Raw genomic sequence first — 23,106 nt, forward strand, 5'->3', positions numbered from 1 at the left:
AAAAAAAACTAAAGACAATGGAATTCCAAACCATTTACTCTCTGCCTTGTGGAACCCCCCACTCCCTCCTTCTTTCTCTTCCTCCCTCTCTTATTTCTCCCTGTCTCTGTCTCTTAGATTTTATTTTGTTCTATGTATGAGTGCTTTGCGTGAATGTATGTATATGCACCAAGTGCATGAAGTGTCTGAGTCCGGAAGACAGCATCAGACTCCCTACAACTGGAGTTCCAGACAATTCTGAGCTGTCATGTCAGTGTCAGGATCTGAACCGGGGTCCTCTGGAGAAGCAGCCAGTACTCTTGACCTCTCAGTCATCTCTCCAACCCCCTCATTTATTGTTTTGTCATATTTTCTTTTAGAGACAGGGTCTCATATATCCCAGGATGCCCAGGAACTCAACAGATAGCCAATGGTAATCCTGGACTTCTGTTTCTCCTGCCTGAATGTCCTAACGACAATTACAGGTGTGTGCCAATATGGCGGGTTTCGTGCAGTGCTCAGAACCAGACCAGAGCTTCCTGCATGTTAAGCAGGCACTCTGCCAGCTGAGCTATATTCCCAGGCCCAATCTCTTACTAATCCCATGCTTTCTTATTAATCCAGAAATTAAAAAATTGAGTACAACAGTGGGGTAACCCACCCCACTCTGAGGCTCTTTCTTTATAAAATGTCGAGACCATTTACCCCTTGTAAGGAAGCCCCACACTGAGAGAGGGACAGGAGAAAGTCAAGTGAACATTTACCAAATCATACCCGTGAGAATCACCACCCCAACTATAGGAGCCACCAAGTGAAAGAGAAACTAATTTTTTGTTTGTTTGTTTTTTGGTTTTTGGTTTTCGGGTTTTTTGAGACAGGGTTTCTCTGCATAGCCCTGGCTGTCCTGGAACCTACTCTGTAGACCAGGCTGGCCTCGAACTCAGAAATCCACCTGCCTCTGCCTCTGCCTCCCAAGTGCTGGGATTAAAGGTGTGTGCCACCACTGCCTGGCCAGGGAAACTAATTTTTAAGGTCTGGTGGCTGTTAAATAGTTTCCTCAAAAATAATTCAGAATTATGAGAAGTTAAAGGGTGCAGTGCACAGCCTAAGGATGTGCCATTTCTTCCTCTTGCACCAAGCGCCTTGAATTCCTCCACCGGAAGGTCTCATTTTAAAAATTAAAAAGGCCATATTGTTAAACTATGAAAAATGTCTGATTTGAAGAAGAAAATCACAGAAGTCATCACCTCATTTTATCACCTGTGTGACCCCCCGGGCTGTGACTCTTGACAAGGGAGAGTCTCTTGTGGGGACCATTCTCCCCACATGGAGTAACTGGAGCCTTTCCTTAGACAATCCTCTAGCTGCTTCCTCTAGCTGCCTCATTTCTGTAAGTCTGTCAGAGGTAATTATCTCTCTCCCCAAATTTATTGCTCTTCAGTGTATCATAAACTCATAGATTACACAAAGTTGATGAAAACAGGGAAAGTACGGCGGCGGCGTGTTGCGCCGCGCCACTGCGGATGGGAAGGCGGTCATAAATAATTATCCCGAGCATCCACTATCTCTGCTGATAGACTGAGTGAACAACAGAAGTACTTGAGAGAACCACAGGCAGCCAGTCCCCTTTCTTCATCCTTATATAGCAGTCCCCACCCCAGGAGCCAATTCCAGAAACTCCTACAGGAAGAGAGAGGCAAGAAACTTGTCAGGTTTGCAATCCCTGGACCCTCCAGAGGACAGATAACTAACTGTGTAGCCTCCCAAACCAGTTCATACAGACAACCAGAGCCCCAGGGAGGGGCAAAGCAGGATTCTGACAAGTGCAACTATCACTAAGCTACTGTTACATAGTCTGGAATGTTCCAATTCCCATCTTAGCCAGGAATTTAAAAGTTACTAAAAGCCCCTGAATGACCCTCATCAAGGGATCCCTTAAATCTAAGAAGGGGATCAAACTCAGAAAAAGCAACACACATCTTGGATTTCAACAGCCTGGGTGCCAAACAGACCTGCAAAGTAAAAGATCTGTTTAACATCAAAAATCACCTTTCCCACCAGCTCCACTGTGGACTACAGCTATACTCCATTCTGATAAATAAAATCAGCCCAAAATAGATTTTTGCATGTGAACCTATTCCTGCTTATGTTCGGGGATGACCAACAACTTTCTCAAATAGTCCTTTGGCAAAGTTCTGAGGAGGCAGCACAAGACCCAACTCCGAAATAATTTTCTCCATGCTTCATTAAAGAAGGGGGACGTTTGTTTTTAAAAATTCAATAGCAGCTGCAAACCACGGAGAAATTCCTAGTGAAACTACACGACACATTTTCAACCATTTAGCCATAACAACTTCTAAGCTGAGAAAGTTGCCTCTTCTGTAGAAGCAGCTGTTTACCCAACATCGAAGAATCTGAGGGGGAAAGGGCTACTGCAAAATGTGACTTGGAAGAGAAAGATCTGCACATATCACCCTGAGGTGAGGAAATGCCTGAGCTAATTGAAGACAAACAGCACCTGGGAGCTTAGCAAAGGTCTCCACTCCCACCGCCAGACTCTGCTCCACAAGAGGCAGAGGATAAGAGGGATCACAGGTGTTAGATTAGGGCTGAAAAGGAATGGGTCCTTCTGGGGAGCTGCCCAGCCTCTGCCACTCACACCTTCTGAAACCTACACTCAAGAATAAACAGCCGAAATTACCTTCCCTCATTTATTTTTGTCAATATCCCTAAAGCCACCTATACGTTAAAGTGACATTAACCAGATATATTTGCATAGAAGTTAACACTAACGCCCAGTTGGACCTACCGATATTTCTCTAAGGCTATTCCGTTGAGATTAGCCTGGGCCCTCAAACACAGTTTCCTCTAAAAAGTAATAACAAATTAAACATCTCTCAAGCACCTACTCTTCCTAAGTTTTTAAAGAATTCTATAATGTGGACGTTTTTACAGGTCATTTCTGGACCTATAAAAATGGAAGAAAATGTTTTCAAATGGGGTTAGAAGTTAGATATTTATCACAACAAAGCTGTGCTCTCAATCGTCTTTGAAAATGGTTCTTATTGTAATGGAGCAGCTCTAAAATAACTAGTACTGAAAAACACTTTGGGCACCAGGTACTCTGCTACAAAGACCAAGCTTATATTTCAGGCCAAATGCAAGAAGTCCCTGTACCTGGGATGTAGCGGAAGTCATCCTCAAGAAAACAAACTCCAGTGCAAGAAAGACACAGACCCAGAAACAGCAAAAGCAGTGACAAGACACACACCAGGGGGACAAGTAGTTAATTAGTCGGCAAGGCAGAGGCAGAGAGGCTGGGCTAGCTACTGCTGCCCTCAACTCCCAGACTCTCTGTTTATGATCCTGGGTGTGCAAGGTTCATGGTGAGGAGAAACTCTGCTGCTCTGGGTACACAGCAACCCTCACCATGTAAGCTACTGAAGTGAAACGGGGGGATTGTTACAAGGATGCCTTTCCCTCAATCTGTACTGCACACGTGGTTGCATTAGCTAGCCAGAGGCTTTTGTGGGGCAAAAAAGTGGCTAAACAAACTTGGGTCGATAGCGTAGCTGGTAGTGTGGTAGTTAATCTCGCAAACACAGGGACAATCTCCCAGAGCCCACATATAATTTTTTTAAAAAGGCCACCACAGGATGGTGCACTTGTAACTGTAGTGCTAGGTGGATTCTTGGGGTTTGATGGCCAGATCTCTTGGGGGATACCTGGGGGGTACCAGGCCAGTGAGACATTCTGTCTCAAAAACAAAGCAAAGCACCAACAACAAGAAAGTAGACTGCACCCAAGGCATGGCACTCGAGATTGTCTTCTGGCCTCCACAGGGATGCACACATATGTGCACGCACATACCCAAGCACACAGGAACCTACACACACAGAAGTAGCTGAATCTGGCATCAGAGTTATAAACTCGAGTACAACACTTAGTTTGCTGGCATTACCTGGGGAAGAAATATAAAGACTCGGTCTCCAGTTACCTTACCACCTCTGCTCTACCTCTCTGGTCACATGAGTGGCACCTACACAGTATTCAGAGTTTAGGCCCCAGGGTCACCACGACAAAGATGCAACAAAAGGGTGATAGAGAGGAGGGAAAAAAGAGAGAGACACAAGGTCAGAGGTAAAAAAAGGGAGAGACACAAGGTCAGAGGTGCACGAGGCCAAGAGGGAGCAGAACTGGGGGCCTAGCAAGGCTGTGCACCTCAAGCCTGGCGCCCAACATCAAACTGATCTGCCTGTCTACAAGGAAAGCCAGGCAGACAAGGCCTTCCCCTGGGGAGAACATGGCTCTAAGAGAAGCTTGCCAGGAGAGACTCCTGCAGCCCAGTGAAGGCACAATCGCACTAAAGGTAAGAACAGTCCGAAAGCACAGAGTGTGACTGTCTCATGGGAGCAGGCTGCTCAGTCCGAGAGGCAAATCCAAATAGCCATGTTGGGGTGGGAGCAGTGGTTGGGACTACGGAGGTGAGTCCATTCTCCAGCATTTCCCAGAGTGAGCCGGTCAACATGTGGTTATTACCATATCACACAGACGACCGGATTAGTCAGGGCAATTTAACCCAGAGGAAGTGACGTCTCACAGGACTGAGATTTCGGCCACTTGAACACACAGACGCAGACATGCCAGGTCCTACTTGGCCAACCGAGTACCTCCCACCCCACCCCCACATACCACCTCGCACAGGCCTAGGAGGTGCAACACCAGGAGAGGCATAGAGGGTCATGGGCTCTGTCAAAGCCTACAGTCTGTCTACAGCAGCAGAGGAGGAAGAATACCACTGCTGTAAGACACAACCTTTAAACTCACTGATAGCCTAAAAAGGATTCAGGGTGCAGCCCAGAGGTAGAGCACTTCACTCCCATGCAGAAGGCTCCGGGTTCAGCCCTTAGCACAACATGCCATAAAACTGCTAAAAAGCTGTGGGCAGAGACCAACACTATAGGTGACAACCCTTTTGAAAAAAAAAGCATATATTCTGATTTACTGTTCCATTCACTTATTTGTTAGGGTCAGTCCATACTCTTCCTTCTAACATGAGTTCTTAGGGATCAAATTCAAGAAGTCTGGTTTGGTGGCAAGGGCTTGTACCCGCTGAGTTGATCTCATCACCCCTAAAACTATATCGTTTAAAGAGACCGAGTTATCGTTTGTCCTACAGTGTGCTGTAATAAGTCATGGTAAGCCATGTCGGGTTAAGAGACTTTTCTGGCTGGGCAGTGTTGGCTCATGCCTTTGATCTCAGTACTTGGGAGGCAGAGGCAGGCGGATTTCTTAGTTTGAGGCCAGCCTGGTCTACAGAGTGAGTTCCAGGACAGCCAGGGCTATACAGAGAATCCCTGTCTCGAAAAACCAGAGAGAGAGAGAGAGAGAGAGAGAGAGAGAGAGAGAGAGAGAGAGAGACTTTTCTGTCAGCTGCTTATTTCCCAATTACCCTCATTATATTCTCAGAAAAGTCCACTCTTGCTACAATCTGTATGAGGGTTGTGTGAGGGTTGTGTGGATAAGGGAGCTGCAGCATTTAATTACCAAAACCTAAGAAGGAGATGTGAGTCCTTGCCTCAAAAAAGAAAGAAAGAAAGAAAAGAAAGAAAGAGACAAAGAAAGAAAGAAACAAAGAACAAAAGAAACAAAGAAAGAAACAAAGAAAAGAAAAAGCAAAAAAACATAACCAAACAAACAAAAAACTCAAGCAAGCCAAGATGAAGAAGCCGGCCATAGTGTCTACCAATAGTGGTTCTTATACCACACTGTAGAACATTCATAATTATCAAAAAGAAAGAGTTGAGGCCCTAGGTGTCCCACATAAAGCCAATGGCTATAGTATATGGGGCTGAGGACAGAGCTCAGTTGGTAGAGAAGCCCTGAGTTCAATTCCTAACACCGTATCAATCATGTGCACACCCATCACAGCAGCACTTGGAGGTGGAGGCAAGAGTATACAAAGTCCAAGCTTGTCCTTGGCTACTTAGCAAGTTCCAGGCAAGCTAGGGACTTTGTTTTCCTTTGTTCTTGTTTTCAAAGTACATTTATGTATTGTTTGTGTATGTGCCCAGTGGATGTAGAGGTAAAAGAAGAACTTGTAGGAGTCAGTTCTCCTTTCCTCATATGAGCCCTGGGTATTGAACTCAGGCTGTTAGGTTTAGCAGCAAGCACTGTTATCCACTGAACCTTCTTGCCTGTCCATATATATGTATATAAAACATATATATAAACTGCAGAGTACCTACCTACTTAAATGGGGGAAAGTTTATTTTAGGATAATAATGCAATATGATTCCAATTATGTAAAAAAATCTAATATGTAGTTACATACAACTGGTGTTGATAGGAAAACAAGACAAATATACTAACTCATGGTGAAAGGCACTGAGGTAAGGCAATTAAGCCATTCTTACTGTTTACCTTCATTTAGTACTTTATTCTAGCAGCATTTTGAGTGTCTCCTATCACAGGTAGGACCTTTCAGAATCACAAAGACATAAGAATGAAAAAAGAGACTTGCCTCCTCCTCCCATAGGCCAGCCAATTCTAAAACTCTTGCTGGAACACTGCCACTCACCAATGCAGCCCATTCCCTTGGAACAGCTTCCACTTTCATAAAATTGGTTTTACACCAAAACCTGGTTTCTAATAATGCTAACCACTGATCCTAAATTTACGCACGAGGTCTACAAGAGCACTCCGATCCTTTCCTCTCGTGACAGCCCTTCAACCCTATCATGGTCCATCACACTACACACTCAGCTCTACCCACTGTCTCCACTTGCTGTGGTGTCCAGCCCTCTTGCCTTCCTGCTGGAGCCCATCTAAGCGCTCCCTTTTGTCTAATTTCCTCTGAAATCCTGAGGACCAGTCATGGTCGCTAGGCTATAAGCACTACGTGGCCAGAAAGAAAATGGGGAGAAAGCGAAAACGAAGTCCACCTGCCATGACAATCGTGCCCTCCTCATCTTTTCTGCAACATGCCAGTAAAGTCTTTGCAGAAATGTAAACTGTAGCAGGGTGTGGCCACAGGCCAGCATAAGCCATCGGAGACTTTGGGGGGGGGGGGGGGGGGGGAGGGAGGAAGCTTTTTTATAGAAATCAATATTTAGAAGGTACAAAGTATCATCCTTGGGGCTCTCCTACACGTTAGTGTATTGTTGCCATGAATATGAACATATCTAACACCACCACAAACGCTACGTTTTAAAACTGCTTGAAGCAATGCAGCTATGTCCTGTTTTCCAATGATGACAAGGGTATCCCTCTCTTCACCATAGAGTTTCCAGAGACTGCAAGAGTGTCCAACACACAGCAGCGGTTCACCAGCAACTCATTAGATCTCAGCTTATGCTGGCACTGTGCTAACGTGAGCCTCGAGGCGTTCTATTTTCACTGTGCACTCTGGCAGGAGGTAACAGGGCAAAACCAAAATCCTCCCTGAAGAGCCAGCTAAGGGGCACAGCAGCCTCTTGCTCTACTGGTGCATTGGATCCTAACCACCATGCCTTGAGATGGGAGAAAGACAACTCTCTGCTTTTGAGACAGGCAAGGAGACAGAACCAACGATCCTGAAGGGAAAAGCCGCTGCATCCCCAGTGAGCTTGGACAGATGAAACCTGAACATCACACGGCTTTCCAACCCATCAAAGCCACAAGACTTCTCTCACTCTTAGTGGCAATTGTATTCTGGAGAAACGATGGATCAAAGCCACGGGGCAAAAATCCATCCCCTATCCTTTCTTCTACATTACAGCTTACAAGCTAGAGTCTGGCATGGAGGGAAGCCAGTGCAGAAGCTCAAGGCAGGAACCTGAAGGCAGGAACCCCGAACCAAAGGCCATGGAGGAACACTTTTTACTGACTTGCTCCCTCGGGGCTTGCTCAGCCTGCTTTTTTATACAGCCTGGGCCTACCCGCCCAGACACAGCGCTGTTCACAATAGGCGGGGCCCTTCCTATGGATCATCAATCAAGAAAATGGCCCATAGGTTTGCCTATAGGCCATCTGATAGGGGCATGTCTTGGTTGCAGTTCCCTCTTCCCAGAGGACCCTGCCTTGTTTCAAATTAACAAAAAAACTAACCACCATGGTGTTCTTTGCTGGGTATGTGTCAAAATGCCTGGATTCTACCATAGAGACAACTGTAGCATCCCAAAATTCTGACAATCAAAAATGTCAGGTGTGGATGAGGATAGACTATTTAACGCAAACTTTTCATGCTAACTCCAGCTACCACACCACACCGTTGCTAAGCACAAATGATCAGGACCCACCATTTTTCCTCCATCTAGACCCCCATGTTTATCCAGGAATTTGCTCAGCCCTTCCATTTAGGCCCCTCTATTCTCTCCAGATACTGGCAGCTCTTGCCAAGTTGCCCAGCCCCTTCAGATTCATTCACAGTCTCCCAGGGACTACTCCCGCACCTAACGATCAGTGGCAGAAAACTGACTGCTGTGAGGAGAGCAGGGAGAGTTTGTCTCTCAGAGCTGGTGTCATCCGTTCCAGTCAGAGGCTGGCCCTCCACAAAGGGAGAGCATAGCACTCCAGCCCACTCCCTGGATGGGAAAAAAGTGTCAGGATGTGGATAGAAGAGGTGCACATCAAATATCCTAATCACTTCTTCCTCAGCAGAAGTAAAGGCTGACACAACTGAGGGCTGAAAGGTTCCCGTTCGAGCAACAGTACCCAGCCAGATGCTAACCACCTGGACAGGCGTTTAAGGGTTAGGAAGGAAAGCCTGGATGTTGTTAGTGTAAAATTAAGTATTTCATTGAAGTGTTCTCTAGTTGTTAAGGAAATGCTGAAGGGGATGAAGGTCAGTTATTAGTATTTTCAAAGATCCCGTTTCAGCATAAGGTCCCTCCCAGCCAATGGGAAGTCTGATAGTATTTAAAGGCAGTGCCTAAAAGATCCTTAAGGACTCACTTGCCTTGACTCGAAGGAAGCACTGCAAGGCAGTCGTGGTTTTTATTAAGTTCCCCAAGAACAGTAAGTCTGCCTTCAAAACAAACCAACGCAAAGCCCACCAGTTGCTTCCTTTCCTTTTGCAATGTGCACGTGGCCCTAGGGGAAGAGAACTTTGTTTCTTTCTCAGAGAAAGGGACTCCAAAACCTCTCCGGTGTTTGTCACAGAGAACAGCCAGATAGCCTTCCTCAAAAATAAGAACAAAATGTTTTTTCCCTTCTTTGTCCCTGCTAACCAGAACTCTGTGATGTCTCAGTATCTGTTAAAACAGTAAGGCCCCATCTACATCTTCATGAATGATCTACCCACTCTTAGGTCACTTTTCCTTGAAACCTTCTTAGTTTTAAACAAAAACAAATGAGGTGAGGGAGAATGAGCCGCTTCTTGGCAGCAGCCGATTACCCAAAGCTGGATTCCTGTCCCGCAAACCGGAAAAATGAACTTTTGGATTTGTCTGTTTGAGATACATGCTGTTTTCTTAACAAAAACTTAATTTGGAGAGACTTAAAACTTTATCAGCACCAGGCGTGGTGGAATACGCCTTTAATCCCAGCACTTGGGAGGCAGAGGCAGGCGAATCTCTAAGTCACAGGCCAGCCTGGTTTACAAAGGGAGTTTCAGGACAGCCGGGGCTACACAGAGAAACCCTTCTCCAAAAGCAAAAAGCAACAACAACAAACCTTTACCAGCAACCATCCGCAAACCAGCTTTTCTCTCCTTCAAATACCAATGTCAAATGAGTTTGAAATAACAGAAGAGTAAAGTATATCCTTCTTAAAGCATGGTGGGAAGGGAATATATAGTGCCTGAAGCTAAGTGGTTGGCATAAAAGACTATACTGATTTAGTAGCAATCTGCTATCCCCTTCAAATAAGCCGCAATAACAATGAAAACCTATGAAGACTATACATTGTCAATGCAAATTAAAATAAAATTAATAATTTAACTTCTATGAAGTACTACAAAGACTGTGTACCAGTGCTATGCAATAAATAAAGTTTAAAATTCAGCTTATGCCATATTATTTGTGCTAAAGAAGAGTAAACTATGTGTTTAACATTAAATCCACACTATTCCAAAATGATGTCTTATCCGATTGTCTCTTTAGTTATGAGTGCCAAACGCACCTGAATTAATTTTTCCTCTGTTTATTTCTTCATCCCAGTTTGTGAAAAGGGTGCTAAAGAGGGAGAGAAAGAGGAGAAAAGTCCAGAGCAGCAGGGCAGAGAAAGAAAATGAAAGCAGGTAGCCACAGGCCCTAAACCCCCACCAGGAGCTCTTCAACAACACAGCAATAAGTAAAACTGTTTGAGACTCCAGGTAGATAGGGGGAGAACCTGGAGGGTGGGTTCTCTGTAAAAGTGTGGATGACTCCACTCTTCTCTGTGGTGGCTAACGTTTTAAAAGGTAAGTTTGGGCCATCATAAGCCCTGGGCAGAATAGAGCAAAGAACTAGTGGAAAACAAACAGAAGACTAGTCCCCCACAGAAAATTCCTCAAGGAGCATTTTCCAAGTAGAAGTGCTTCAATGCATCCAAGAGTTACTATGTAGCATGCAAAACTGTTTCTTGTACTAGATCCTGGGGAGAGGGGTGCAGGTACACAAGAAAACGCTTGCTCTCGCAAGCATTCTTATCTCAACCAAATACAAGGCCCTGTTGGGAAATCTGACAGCAAACTGTGGGTCTCACAGGCTTTAGAAAGGAACTCAATGTAAACAAACTTTACAGCCATTGATCCTCATCGTCCCTACAAAACCAAACACTGACCAGAAAATTCTCCTTCCTCTCTTTATATGTTCCAGAAAAAAAAAATCTAAAGTGTGCCCTTTTGATTCTAAAAAGGCAGGAAAGGGAGTATTACAAATGCTAACTCCTTGGGAGTCAGCTTTTCCAGGGAAGGGACTCAGCCTGAATCTCACTGTGTAGATTCAGATTAATGATTAACTGGATTTCTACTTTGCTGGCTGACAGCTAACCACTCCATACTATTTAAAATATTTAACCATGACCAAAGAATAAAACAGGATTGTATGTATCGCCGCTTGAAAACAATGCGTTCTGAGACCTAAAGAGAGGAACATCATGTTGTTAAGGACAGAGAAATAAAAGTTCACAGTTTTCTCAAGGCACACTAAGTCAGGTAATGGGAAATTTGCAAAGACCTTGCCTCTTCCCCATGATAGCAGCCAGATAGGGTAAGTCCTGACAAAGGTCACCATAAAATGAAAATTTAAAAGGCAAACAGGATTCATTGAGGAGAATGTTCAGTCATGGGCTAGTATGTTGGCATTTCCTGGATCTAAACCAAGGATGGATGGGAACATTTTTTGGTGAGGTACAGCTATATGCAATATTCAGTGATTAATACATATATAATCGAATGAATTTTATGCGGTAAACTCTTCAGAGCATGGGTTCCATAGATTTACACACTCTGCAAACTGTCTATAAATTGTTGGGATGGTGACAGGGAGAGGCCATGAACAGCACAGTCCTCCAGGGTGAGTAAAACTACAGCCATTTGGAGATGTCAAAACCACACTGAAGTGCTTCTTGATATCTCTAAATGATGGTACCCTAGTCAAGTGGATCAGTCTTGGGCTTGCTAAGCAAAACGCATCTTAACACTGGATCCACAACCTGTTCCAAGTGCTGGAATGAACACGTTTTCCTACCAGAAAAAGATCTTAGGAAAGACAACTTCTCCATTGAGATTCTTAAATTCGCGAAATCAATAGTTCTCACCAAGGGGTCTTTGGGGGCCAGGAGGGGGAGCCTTCTGTAAAAATAAAATGGTGATGGACAATGTTGGATTTCTACCTGTGTAGAAAGGACCTGTCACTTGAAGTAAGATACACTCAAATCTAGGAGTGCTGCCTGGTCAATGCTCCAGTCTACAGAGAACCCACAAATGCCAAAAACTGGGAGCCCACAAAGGCCCAAAACAGGGTCTGGCAAGATTACTTGCTCCCCCCCACCCCACCCCACCCCCGTCTCCCTTTGCTTTTGGCTTGCTAGTTTGTGTTGTCTGTCTTTCGTACCTATGCTTGTAAACGTGTAAGACAGAAAAGCAAATCCAAAGAAGCAACGCCCTCATTAGATTGTCCTCTTAGCCCAAGCCAGGCAGAAGGAATCGATCGATATTTAGTACTTTGGACGTATTGGTCCTAAGAAGGTAAACAATAGCAATAAAACAGAAAAGAATCCTATTCGACTTTTATTTTTATCATCACTGCTGTTCGGCTGTGGCTGATGGCCGTTTTTCTTTAGGGCTTTCCAAATAGTGGGTCCAATCTGAGAACTAAATTGAATTGCTTTGTGCCCCACCAGAGTGCCACTATAATCCAGCAGTCAAGTCAAGAAAATGAAGAGGAACATTTCCTTAGTAACCCATCTTGAATATTTTTTTTATCTCATACATAGGATAAGCTTAAAGTATTCTTCCATCTCAGAGGCGGATGTGAATTCTGAAACTAATTATTTTCCAGGAAAATGTATCCCATAAAGGATGGTTACGATGTTAAATTCTGTCTCTGTACACAGACTCTACACACACGACTTTGCTTAGGATTGAAGAGGTTTATTTTCATCCCACGCGTCACACATGCTTCACACTGGCATCTGTGAGGTGCCTGTGATTCGGCAGAAGCTAGAATATACTGTTTTGCACACGGGTTCGGTTTTTCTATAAGTCAATAAGCTAAATTATTGAAAACTGATTGAAAAAAATTGATTTTCAGGCAATCGTTTTTCAAGTTTGTTATTAACTTGCTGAAGTAGGGTTCATTGAGAAATGTATAGCTGTTGTCTTCATCTATTCAAATAAGCTTTATATTTTCATTTTGGAGTTAACCACTGGCTTGGGCGAGCTCCCTCCTAAGGTAATCTCAGAATACAGGCTGGCTGTACCTGCGGGTGTCTTAGGGCAGAAGCGCCCCCCACCCTTGTAGTCCTTCCACAATCTAAAGGTGGTTAAGGGAGTACATAGCCCAGAGACAAAACTTTCTGGTCCCTGACTCTACTCCTCTCGCCTCCAAACCAGATCTCTTAAAAAAAAAAAAAAAAAAAGACAGTGGCTTTTGTTCCACAGTCGTTCAGTCCCCCACCCCCAAAGGTTGTAAACTGTGTCAGAAGACGGGAATTTTGGCTCTCACGCAAAAAGTCCATTTTGACGCAATTGGGAACAGAAGGTGTGCGAACATTAAAGGGATTTGAGGGGTGGGCAAGGATGGAATCCTCGATGCCTGGCTTATTCTACTACAGCCTCAGGTTCGTTATCTCCAAGACTGAGAGCGAGGGCAGGGAGGGGGGCTAGGGGACTGCGAGGGACACCGATGCCACCTGGGTCCCCCAGCTACAGTCAAGACCCCGGTCTCCTCCCAGCTCGGGTACCATCAGGAAAAAAGCCAATGTGTGCGTGGTTTAGAGCTTCCTGTTTTTAAGAGAGAAGCTCCCTTAGAAGACTCTGGGACCCGGGTTCTTCCTCCCACCGCGCTGGTGGCCTGGGGCGGCGGAGGGGGCAGGGCCGGAGGCGCTGGGCGGTCCCCGGGGCTGCGCAGGGCCGCCAGGCGGACAAAGCGCCTCCCGCTCCCTCCCCCACGGCCGCGTTCCAAAAGGGAGGGGAAGGAGGGCCCAGGGTGGGGGGGTGGGGGTGGAGAGGGAAGCACCGGAGGGAGAAAGGGGAGGAGGAGGGCGCTGCCGGCGGGACTGGGCTGGAGCGCACTAAAGAGGGAGGGCAGGGAGGAGGGGCCAAGGAGAGCCGAGAGGAGGGAAGGATTCTTGAAGCCCAAGATAAACAAATTGTTCCTCTTCACGTGCAGGGTGGGGGGCGGGAGCGAGCCAGCTCTGAGGCCTTCCCCTCCCCCACACCGGCTCTTTGTCACCGCCCGCCCTCCCGAGCGCCGGGCGACACTGGCACCACCCCTGGCGCTCCGAGATCCGGAACGTGCGCGTCGCTACAGAAAGCACTCGGAGAGGGCGGCCGGCACCGGGCTCCGCACAGCCCACCGGTGAAGGCACGGTGGGGAGAGCGAGCGCGCTCCGTGGAAAAGGCTATTAGCAGGCCTCCCCCCACCCCCAACCTAGCGACACGGTGGGGGAGGGAAGCGCAGACACCTTTCCCAAGCTTCCGGCCTCCCCCTCCTCCTCTCCCAGGGAAGAAAGCTAGAGAACCCTGGAGAGGAGATAAGAGAAAGGATTCCACCCTCGGGGTTAGGGGTGGGATCGGCCCCTTCCTCCTCCTAGCACTTAAGCCATTGGCTGTGCATCCTCCCGCGAACCCACCCACCCGGCCATTTAAGCCTTTCTCCTCCCTGCTTTCCTCCACTCCAACCCGTCGCCTGAAAGTTGGTGGAGTGCGAGGTGGGGGCAAGTTGAAGAAGAGGCTAGGGGCCAAGCCAAAGCCTCAAGGGCCGGATCAGAGCACAGCTCTGGCTGCCCCCCACCCCCGTCCCCGAGCCCCATCCCTCTCGACACCCTCGCAGCTGCCCCACCTGCCCTGCCACAGCCGCGGGTCTAGAGCGACGAGCGCAGCGCTCGCGCGCCCGGCATCCGCGCGCGCCCCCACGAGTGCGCGCGCGCAGCCACCCTCACTCGCAGCTCACCCACTTCAAAGTTCATTCACAAAACTCTCAGACTTTCCCAAGCCCAAAGGAGAGGAAGTCAGGGACTCTTCCTTTCCCTCCTAAGGGTTCAGGGCCTGGCGCTCACTCAGAATGTGCGACCGCATCAATTTCTCTCCCCGCACCAGGCGGATGTGATGAGAGGGGTCGGCAAAAGGGGACCTTTCTGGGGAGGCGCGGTGGTACGGCGAAAGGTGAAGGCGGGGCGCGGAGAGGAGCAGCGTGGTTTCTACTCCTGGGTTCACGCTCGTTCGCATCGATTTCTAAGACAAGGAGGGGGAAACTTTTCCTGCACCTCACTCTGGCACCAAAGCTCCCTCCTCCCCTTGGAGTCGTGACTAGCTTCTCTCCCTCTCATCCCTTCCTCCCCAAATCTGACAACCCTAACAGATTAACAGGTAGCGGCGGCGGCGACAGCGTTTACCCCGAGAAAAGTTGACGTTAACCCTTCGACTCCATCCTACCTCGCCCCCCCGGTGCAAATCAGACCCTCACAGCCCCCAAAGCCAGAAACTCCACGCCCCCGACCCCAACGCGCACCCCAGTGAGCCCTCACCATGATCAGCGTATGGTTCCTCTGCTCGGCTGAGGCAGCCTCCGCATCTTGCTGGGCTTTACTCGGGTGCTGCTGCTTGCCGGTGCCGGCGCCTGATTTCTTGGCTCTCTGCTCCAGGGTCCTCTGATAGAGGCTCACGGTGTCCCGGCGCTCCAGCTCCAGCTGCTCCACCTGAGCCTGCTGATACCTGTTCTCGCAGTTGACGTGGTGCCGCCGGCAGCCCTCGATGCGCTGGCGGAGCCGCTCCACTACGGTGCTGTGCTTGGGGACGGCCGCCGAGCTGCCGCCGGGGCCCCCGGAGCCGCCGCAGCCGCCGGCAGCGGGGTGATTGCCACTCGGAGCAACCGGAGTGCTATTGGGAGTATTCACGCCGATCCCGGCCCCGCCGAGGCTGCTGCTCAGGCTGCTGTTGATGCAGATACTACTACCATTCGCGGCTGCAGCGGGGGCTGCGAAATCCCCCATCCTGCTCCCGGGGCACACTATTTTGGAAGAACTTTTTTTTAATCCACCCCCCCTATCAGCCTCCTCCTTGGGTCCAAGGATTAAAATAGTTTAAGTGGAACGCGGGGGAGACGCAAGCACATGGATGAAAACAGCGATCCCCACGGGGTGAAAAAAGGGGGAAGAGATTTTGGGGTGTTTTTTTTTGTTTCCTTAAAAAAAAACTGTAAAGATCGAGGGGAGAAAAAAAGGGGGTGTTATCAGAATACCATTAGACACCTATCAACAAATAGAATCCCAACAAACTGAGCCGGCAGCAGATCGGCTTGCAACTCAAGGGGAGATCGCTCCTCGCCTGCCTCCTTTTAATAATCCATTATTTTCTAATAAATTCCAGGAGGTTTCCGGTGGTTGGCAAGCATTTTCTCCCTACGTACCGAAAAACACACCCCATGTACACACACGAGCGTGTGCCTCCAGTGCGGACACGCGCGACACACACTCACTCCACGCCGCATCGAAAAACGGCGAGCTTGCTTATTGCATTTTCCTTCCACAAAAAAGTTTTGGTGTTTATGCCGCCCCGTGTTCTCAAAGTACTTTGGCTGCTCAGTTGCATTTCACAGGAGCCTAGACATCGAGTCCTCGGGCTGGGCAAGTAAACACATGGACAGTCCGAGGCGACTGCAAAAGTAGATCGCTGGAGTCCTTTGCGAAACGCCGCGCGGAGAGCAGCCACTAACGCTCGGCCAGGCTGCCGCTGCCGCCGCCGCCTCCGCCACCATCACAATGATCAACTGCTCGCCGCCGCCGCCTCCTCCTCCTCCTCGCGCTCCTCCACCTCCTCCTCCTCCTCCATGCCAGCGGAGTGATATCAGGACGCGCGAGCTCAGTAAACACGGCAGCGGCGGCGGCTGGAGGCCGTGAGACGAGCCCGGGGACCCGGTGCAAAACCCGGCCCGGACTCTCCCCGGGCGGGAGCGGGCGCGGCGCGCACCGACCTGACTCCCGCCTCCCTTACTGTCCGCCCCCCTCCCGCCCTCCCCTTCCCCAGCCCAGCTGCTCCCTAGGCTGGGAAGCCCGACCTGCCAGAAGGAGGAGGGAAAGCAAAGATGGGGGGAATCTTTGGAGTGGATCACCTTTTGACCCGTGTGTGTGTGTGTGTGTGTGTGTGTAAGAGCGCGGCGCGCGTGTATGTGTGTGCGCGCGCGCGAGTGCACGGGAACGCGCCAGGCTGGCTGCGTTTCCTTCTGCCCAGCGAGGTATCCAGCGAGCCCAAGTTGTTGTTATACATTTATGCATTATATTGCAGAACTGTGCATGACCAGGCAGAAACAGTGCACCTTCCCTGCAGCTGTATTTCCCACCCATGTTAATCGAAAAAGGCAAATGACTGGCTTGTTTTTAAGACCCAGAGAAGAAGACCCTGCTAGTGAACTCTTGCTCAAACTCCAGGACCCTCTTTAACCCAAATACTTAATTTTTTCTTCCGTTTATTTATTTTTTATTGGGAAGGAGAAGTGCCTGGTGCTACCTCGCAGGCACGTTTAGAAGTCAGAAGACAGCTTGGTGGAGTCCTCTGAGGTGGGTACTAGGGTTTGAACCAAGGTTGTCAAGATCTGGGTCAGTCAGTCACCTTTACCTCCTGGAAGTCTCATCAGTCTCAAAGTACCCATTTCTCAATGAACAGAAATAAGCAGTCAAACCAAAACAAAACCTCGGGATATTATTTATTTCTCTATACATAACGACTGTTGTTATTAGGACCATTATTGTTTTCCTTATCCTTGAAAAAAAAATAAAACCAAGCAAGCAGGGACTTGGAGGTGAGACTAACAGTACATTTTAACAGACTGTTTTGAACACTAGGTGCTAATGATAGCGGTAATTAAGGGTCCTTCCTAAATCAAGTTGAAGGATTGCAGATTTTATGCTTTAGAACTATAGAAAAAACAGCATTTCACAGTTTGTTGTGACCAAAACAAAAACAAGCCCTCCCCTCTCCAAAAAAAAAAAAAAGCAGGCTTACCTTACTGCTAGATATATTTTTATTTCAATGGATTCACCATAGCACAATTGAAATGGAGTAGCTGCAGAAAAGTAATCTCAAGTTTTGTTTTATTATCACATTATCTACCCAGACACTGAGGAGCTGTCTGACAGGAAGGTTCAAACACCCTTGGCTCAGTCTTAAACTGTTGCCAAGAGACTTCTGCAAAAATGAAAAAGGCAGAAATTGCTAACACTTCTGGGGTCCCTGGGCTACAGACCTCGCTGGTGAGGTGCTCATGAAATGGCATTTGGTATTATCTCAACAGATCATATGGAATGAGTTTGGGTGAAGCTGGTAAAAACACAGCCCTGTTTTCTAAAGTACCCAGCAATAAAAGAAGGTTGGGCCTTGTGTTTTGTATGGCAAAACTTTTCCCCAGAGAGGTCACGCCTACTCATTCCAGACAGAGAGTCCACCACAGACCAGAGTACAGATACCAGCAAAGTCCAACTTGGTGAACCAATGAGTTTCACTGATGTTACTTACAGGAATATGGGTGAGGGGTTCCTTACAGGAGCAGAAATGACTCAAGACAGCTGCGTCACCACAGCTCACCCCGGCATGGGTGACAGCTCACAAGAGCACACTGCACAGCCTGCAGCAGCTCAACAGGCTGGACAGGGTCCTTTCCTGGTGCCTCAGTTGACCTAACCCTCTTCCTGCTAGCTTGGCTGGTTTCTGCTGCTTCTGAGTAGCTGATCTGATCCCCAGTCTTCTTTGCAGCTTGGCTTGTCTGAGTCCTTTTTTTTTTTTTTTTTTTTTTTTTTTTTCAGTTTCTCTCCCAAGTCTGAGAGGGACTCTTAGCTCTTATTGTTTACCCTGGAAGGGAGGAGCCTAGTGACTCTGGTCAGTTTCAGGGGCTTCCTGAAGCTATTTTTGAGTAATTTACCTTCCTGCTTAAGGAGCAGGCTGTATGCATTAAGTATGAGGTCTGACTTAAAGTCTCTTCATTTCTTGGTTTTGCTGATTAACAGCGATGACGCTGTCTCTAGCCTTATAGTATCAGATATCTGTGGCTATAGTTCTCTTCATCAGATCTATATGGTGATCTTCAATCAAGTCTATATGGTAAACTGTATCTTTAACAGTCATTGAATTATTTGGCTTTGAAAGGGGGCAGCAAGTTATCTTGTTGAAAGGCCATAAGAGGTAAAACCTAGTATGAGAGGGTCTCTTGTTAAAGTCACCTTCCTTTTCTGAAATCCATCTAATTAATACACAAGGTCCTGAGTCATTAGTGCTCCTCAGTGACAGCCAGAAAGCTAATCTGAGGGGCTGAAGAGCTGGCTCGGTACACGAGCAGAGCACCTTGGCTCCCAGAACCATCATGGTAGTTTACAACAACCTAGAATCCCAGCTCCCGAGAATCGGGCACCCTCCTCTGGCCTCTGCAGTCGCCAGACACTCATGCAGTGCACATGCATGCAGGCAAAATAACGAGAAGTAAATCCTTTTAAAAAGAAAATTAAGCCAGGCGGTGGTGGCACATGCCTTTAATCTCAGCACTTGGGAGGCAGAGGCAGGCAGATTTCTGAGTTCGAGGCCAGTCTGGTCTACAGAGTGAGTTCCAGGACAGCCAGGGCTACACAGAGAAACCCTGTCTCGAAAAACCAAAAAAAAAAAAAAAAAAAAAAAAAAAAAAAAAAAAAAAAAAAAGAAAGAAAGAAAGAAAAAGAAAAGAAACTTAAGCCATTTGCAATATATATATATTATATTGTATATAATATATATATATATATATTGAAATTACAAAGAAAAGAGATGAGCAAGTAGCCTTTCTGACATGCTCACAAGGAAGTGTATCCCCACAGCTTCACCGCAGAGAGGAGGCTGTGATCCTGAGCGGGCTCTAATCCTCACACCTACTTACCTACATAACCAAGTCAAGACTATTTATGCAGGCAAGAAGTTGGAGGGAGTGAACTACAGGGTCTCTGGCTTCGAGACATGGCTAGTCATTCTATTTTTTTCTTGAAACTCAGACTTTAGTTTTTTCGTGGAGACTTCCCCATGCTGAGAAAACAAAAATAATAATTGCAGCATTATAAGTTCCCATAAGTTAATTTTCTCATCTATCTTAAAAGGAAACTGAAAGTACATGGACATTTGCATCCTTCTCTTCGGGAGAACAGTTTGTAGAGGAGTTTATTTTGTGACTGTACCCAAGAGCTCCCCAGTGACAAGTAGAACTGTTCTTGCATGGCTACAGCAAGTTGGGCCTGATTTTAGGGCATGACATGGGCCACATTCAAAAGAAGAACAGACAGTCCATAAAATTCTCTTTCACATACACACACACACACACACAGAATTACCTACCTCTTCAAAGGGGTGGCAATGGCTGTCACGAGCAGAAGTCTTTGAGAACACCAACTTGAACAGTACTCCACTGTGCATACTTGAAGTCAGAAATACCATAGCAGCTGTGAAGGGGGGTTAGAAAAATCAGGAAGTGAGCAGAACCATAGGCCAGTCACCATAAAGTAGTGATGTTCTTTTACTGTAGTGACTCAGCCAAAGAAAAGACCTTTGTCCTGGCTGCTTCTAGACCCTCCAATGCATCTCTGCAACCCTGCCTAGATTACTCCTTGGAAGTCTTAGAGAAAGCCAGGTTCCAAGGGCAGTGATTTCCTCTGTCATTACTGGCTATTGACAGAGTGAGCAACTTTGTCTTTTATTTGTGCATGCTATGGAGCGAATCTTCACGGTAAAGGCTGTAGACTCACCAGCAACACTTGATGGAATGGAAAAATAAAGGTAATCTGAGATGTGCCTGGCATGATGGCACACACCTTTAATCCCAGCGCTTAGGAGACAAAGGCAGGTGGGTCTTGGAGTTTGAGGCCAACCTGGTCTACAGAGTGAGTTCCCTGTATAGCCAGAGTTATACAGAGAGATCCTGTCCCAGAAATAAAAGATAGATAGATAGATAGATAGATAGATAGATAGATAGATAGATAGATAGATAGATAGATAGATAGTGGATGGGTGGATAGACAGATCAATGGATGGAAGGATGGATGGATGGGTGGATGGATGGATGGATGGATGGATGGATGGGTGGGTGGATGGGTGGATGGATGGGTGGGTGGATGGATGGATGGATGGATGGGATCTGAGATGCTAGGGAAAAGATGAGGAAGGTGGGGTGGGCAGGATATGATGATTGGGCCCAGGATGGTACTTTTAGTAAGGTGCTCGCCTTGCAAACATGGGGACCCTGAGTTTGAACTCCAACAACCACTTAAAGACTGGGTTTGTGACTCCAACACTGAGATGAAGGGGATGCAAGGATCCTTAGTACTGGCTAGCTAGCCAGTCTAGATTTTACTTAAGAAGCTCCAGGTGTCAATGGACATCATGCTGAGGTTGCGTTCAGGGTTGTCCTCTGGCCTCTGCCTGTGTGGGGATAACTAGAGTTACATCCTCAGACTGTGTTGATAACTATAGATGCCAACGAGAGGAACCTGTACTGAGTAAGAACCTGCCTCAGGTTGTCCTGTAGCTCTGGCCTTGAGCCCCAGCTGGCATCTCCAAGAACTGAATCACATTCTCTTGCCTTTGGTCAATTCTGTCATCTGTCCATGTCCATCTGATAGGATCCCAGTGACATAGTGCCTGGAAAGACACCTTCATGTTCCCACTCAGTTCCTACCCAGCTCTGCCTCTCTGCATTCAATGAATCAATAAAACTGGCTTCATCCTTGTATCCTAAAACAGAACCTTGGCGACCAAGTGCAGTAGAGACACTGCTGTTCGTGTTCAAATTAGCAAATATTTACAAGTCCTTAATGGAGTGGCACATTCCTGCAGGCCTAGTCAACTGTCAAGCAATACCACCATTTCAATAATTCCACAAACGTCTTTATGGCCACCTGTGTGCCACGCACTATGGTCTGCGCGACGCACAAACCATAACAGGATGCAGAACACTGTCCTGACCTCGGTGGATCAGGGCAGTGGATGTTGTGACAGGATTAAGATGGAAAGGGTATGGGGGAAAGCAAGGGAATACTAAATGCTCAGAGGCCCAAGAAAGCTTTTCCAGAAAAGTCCACCAGGACTTCCCTCTCACAGGCCTGTGAGCATAAGAGTGTGGTGAGAGATGAGGCTGGGAGATAAAACAGGAGCCAAATTGTGCAAGGCTTCCCAGAAGTTCAGAGCCTCTCCTTGGGACACCAAGTGCTGTTAAAAGAACTTCAGCCATTTCACACTTTTTTTTTTTTTTTTACTGTGGTCCATGTTTTCAAAAGCATGTTCTGGAAATCCCAGTTCTATCAGATGCTTCACCAGAAAAGTGTCTGATCCAAGTAGGTTTAGGATGTGGTTGCATGGCATCTGTCTTGGAGATTCGTTCCCCACCTTGCAGGGCATAAGAAATCTCACGGCGGGCTGGCTAGATGGCTCAGTGGGTAAGAGCACTGACTGCTCTTCCAAAGGTCCTGAGTTCGGATCCCAGCTACCACATGGTGGCTCATAACCACCCATAATGAGATCTGACGCCTTCTTCTGGTGTGCCTGAAGACAGCTGCAGTAAATTACGCCTGAGTGAGCGGGGCCAGAGCTAGTGGGGCCGGCAGAGGTCCTGAGATCAACAGCAGCCACACACATGATGGCTCACGGCCATCTGTACAGCTACAGTGTACTCATACACATAAAATAAATAAAAATAAAATCTTTAAAAAAAAAAAAGAAAGAAATCTCACAGCAAAACATATTTAATTTCATCGAGCCCAAATCCTGTTCCATCCCACAGGACACTTCAGAAAGCCCTGTGCAAGACAGTGATACGTGCTGAGGACACATCTTAATAGTACGACACTGCCTAGCATGCATGGGACTCTGGGCTCAGTCCTCCCCAGCACCTCAGAAAGGGAGAGAAGGGTGTGTGTATGTAGGGGAATCAAAGGAGTTCTATGTATTTTATTTTAAAATGTGTCTGTCATATGTGCACATGTATGTGTAGATATGTTTGACTGGTGTGTATGTGTGCATATATGTGTGGTATATGTGCACAGGTGTGCATATGTGCATATGTGTGTGTGTGTGTTTGGCCAGTGTCCAGAAGCCAGAAAAGGATGTTGGGTTCTGCTCCATCACTCTCCCTAGAGAACTGGTCTCCCGCTGAACCTGGAGTTAAGTTGGAAGTCAGCAAGCTCCAGCTTGCTCTAGGCTCCATTCCCCACAAGGCTGAAACAGCTGAAATTGCAGACACAGGCAGGGCCATACGCCTGCTTTTGTTACATGGTTGCTAGGATTTGAACTCAGACCCTCAGGCTTGGGCAACAAGTGCACTTACCTGCCCAGCTATCTCCCTAACCCCTGAAGGTGGTCAGTTTAGATCCAACCACATCCACAGATGCCAGGAATATAGCCTGAGTCAGAGGCCACACTCCCCTCATGATCCCAGTGTCCTTAACAAGCAGGGCCAATGCCCTTTCTAACTTCTGCTGGATGTGTTGAGCTCTGACCTCAAA

General features: G+C 47.3%; 2 protein-coding genes across 2 annotated transcripts in view; both read right to left on the reverse strand.

Moving 5' to 3' along the window:
- The window catches only part of Maml3 (mastermind like transcriptional coactivator 3), a 419,869-nt gene extending 403,408 nt beyond the window's left edge, over positions 1-16,461 (reverse strand). Inside the window, exon 1 of the mRNA XM_031376215.1 lies at positions 15,133-16,461. Within this exon, the coding sequence (XP_031232075.1) occupies positions 15,133-15,597 (465 nt within the window). The 5' untranslated portion in view covers positions 15,598-16,461. The remainder of the gene's footprint in view (positions 1-15,132) is intronic.
- On the reverse strand, positions 16,121-17,252 carry LOC116094203 (serine, glycine and glutamine-rich protein-like). Its single transcript, XM_031376124.1, has 2 exons — positions 17,219-17,252; positions 16,121-16,699 (listed from the first exon to the last, which is right to left on the reverse strand). The coding sequence occupies exons 1-2, from the start codon at positions 17,250-17,252 to the stop codon at positions 16,197-16,199; spliced, it is 537 nt and encodes a 178-aa protein (XP_031231984.1). The 3' UTR covers positions 16,121-16,196.
- Positions 17,253-23,106: the final 5,854 nt, after the last annotated feature.

This window comes from Mastomys coucha, unplaced genomic scaffold, assembly GCF_008632895.1.
Source record: "Mastomys coucha isolate ucsf_1 unplaced genomic scaffold, UCSF_Mcou_1 pScaffold16, whole genome shotgun sequence".
In the NCBI taxonomy this organism is placed as follows: Eukaryota; Metazoa; Chordata; class Mammalia; order Rodentia; family Muridae; genus Mastomys; species Mastomys coucha.

Coding starts and splice junctions, on each gene's coding strand:
- LOC116094203 (XM_031376124.1), bottom strand. CDS start 17,252: ATGGGTACTTTGAGACTGATGAGACTTCCAGGAG. Junction 16,700..17,218: donor ACTGATGAGACTTCCAGGAG/GTAAAGGTGACT, acceptor TCCACTCCAAAG/ATTCCCCCCATCTTTGCTTT.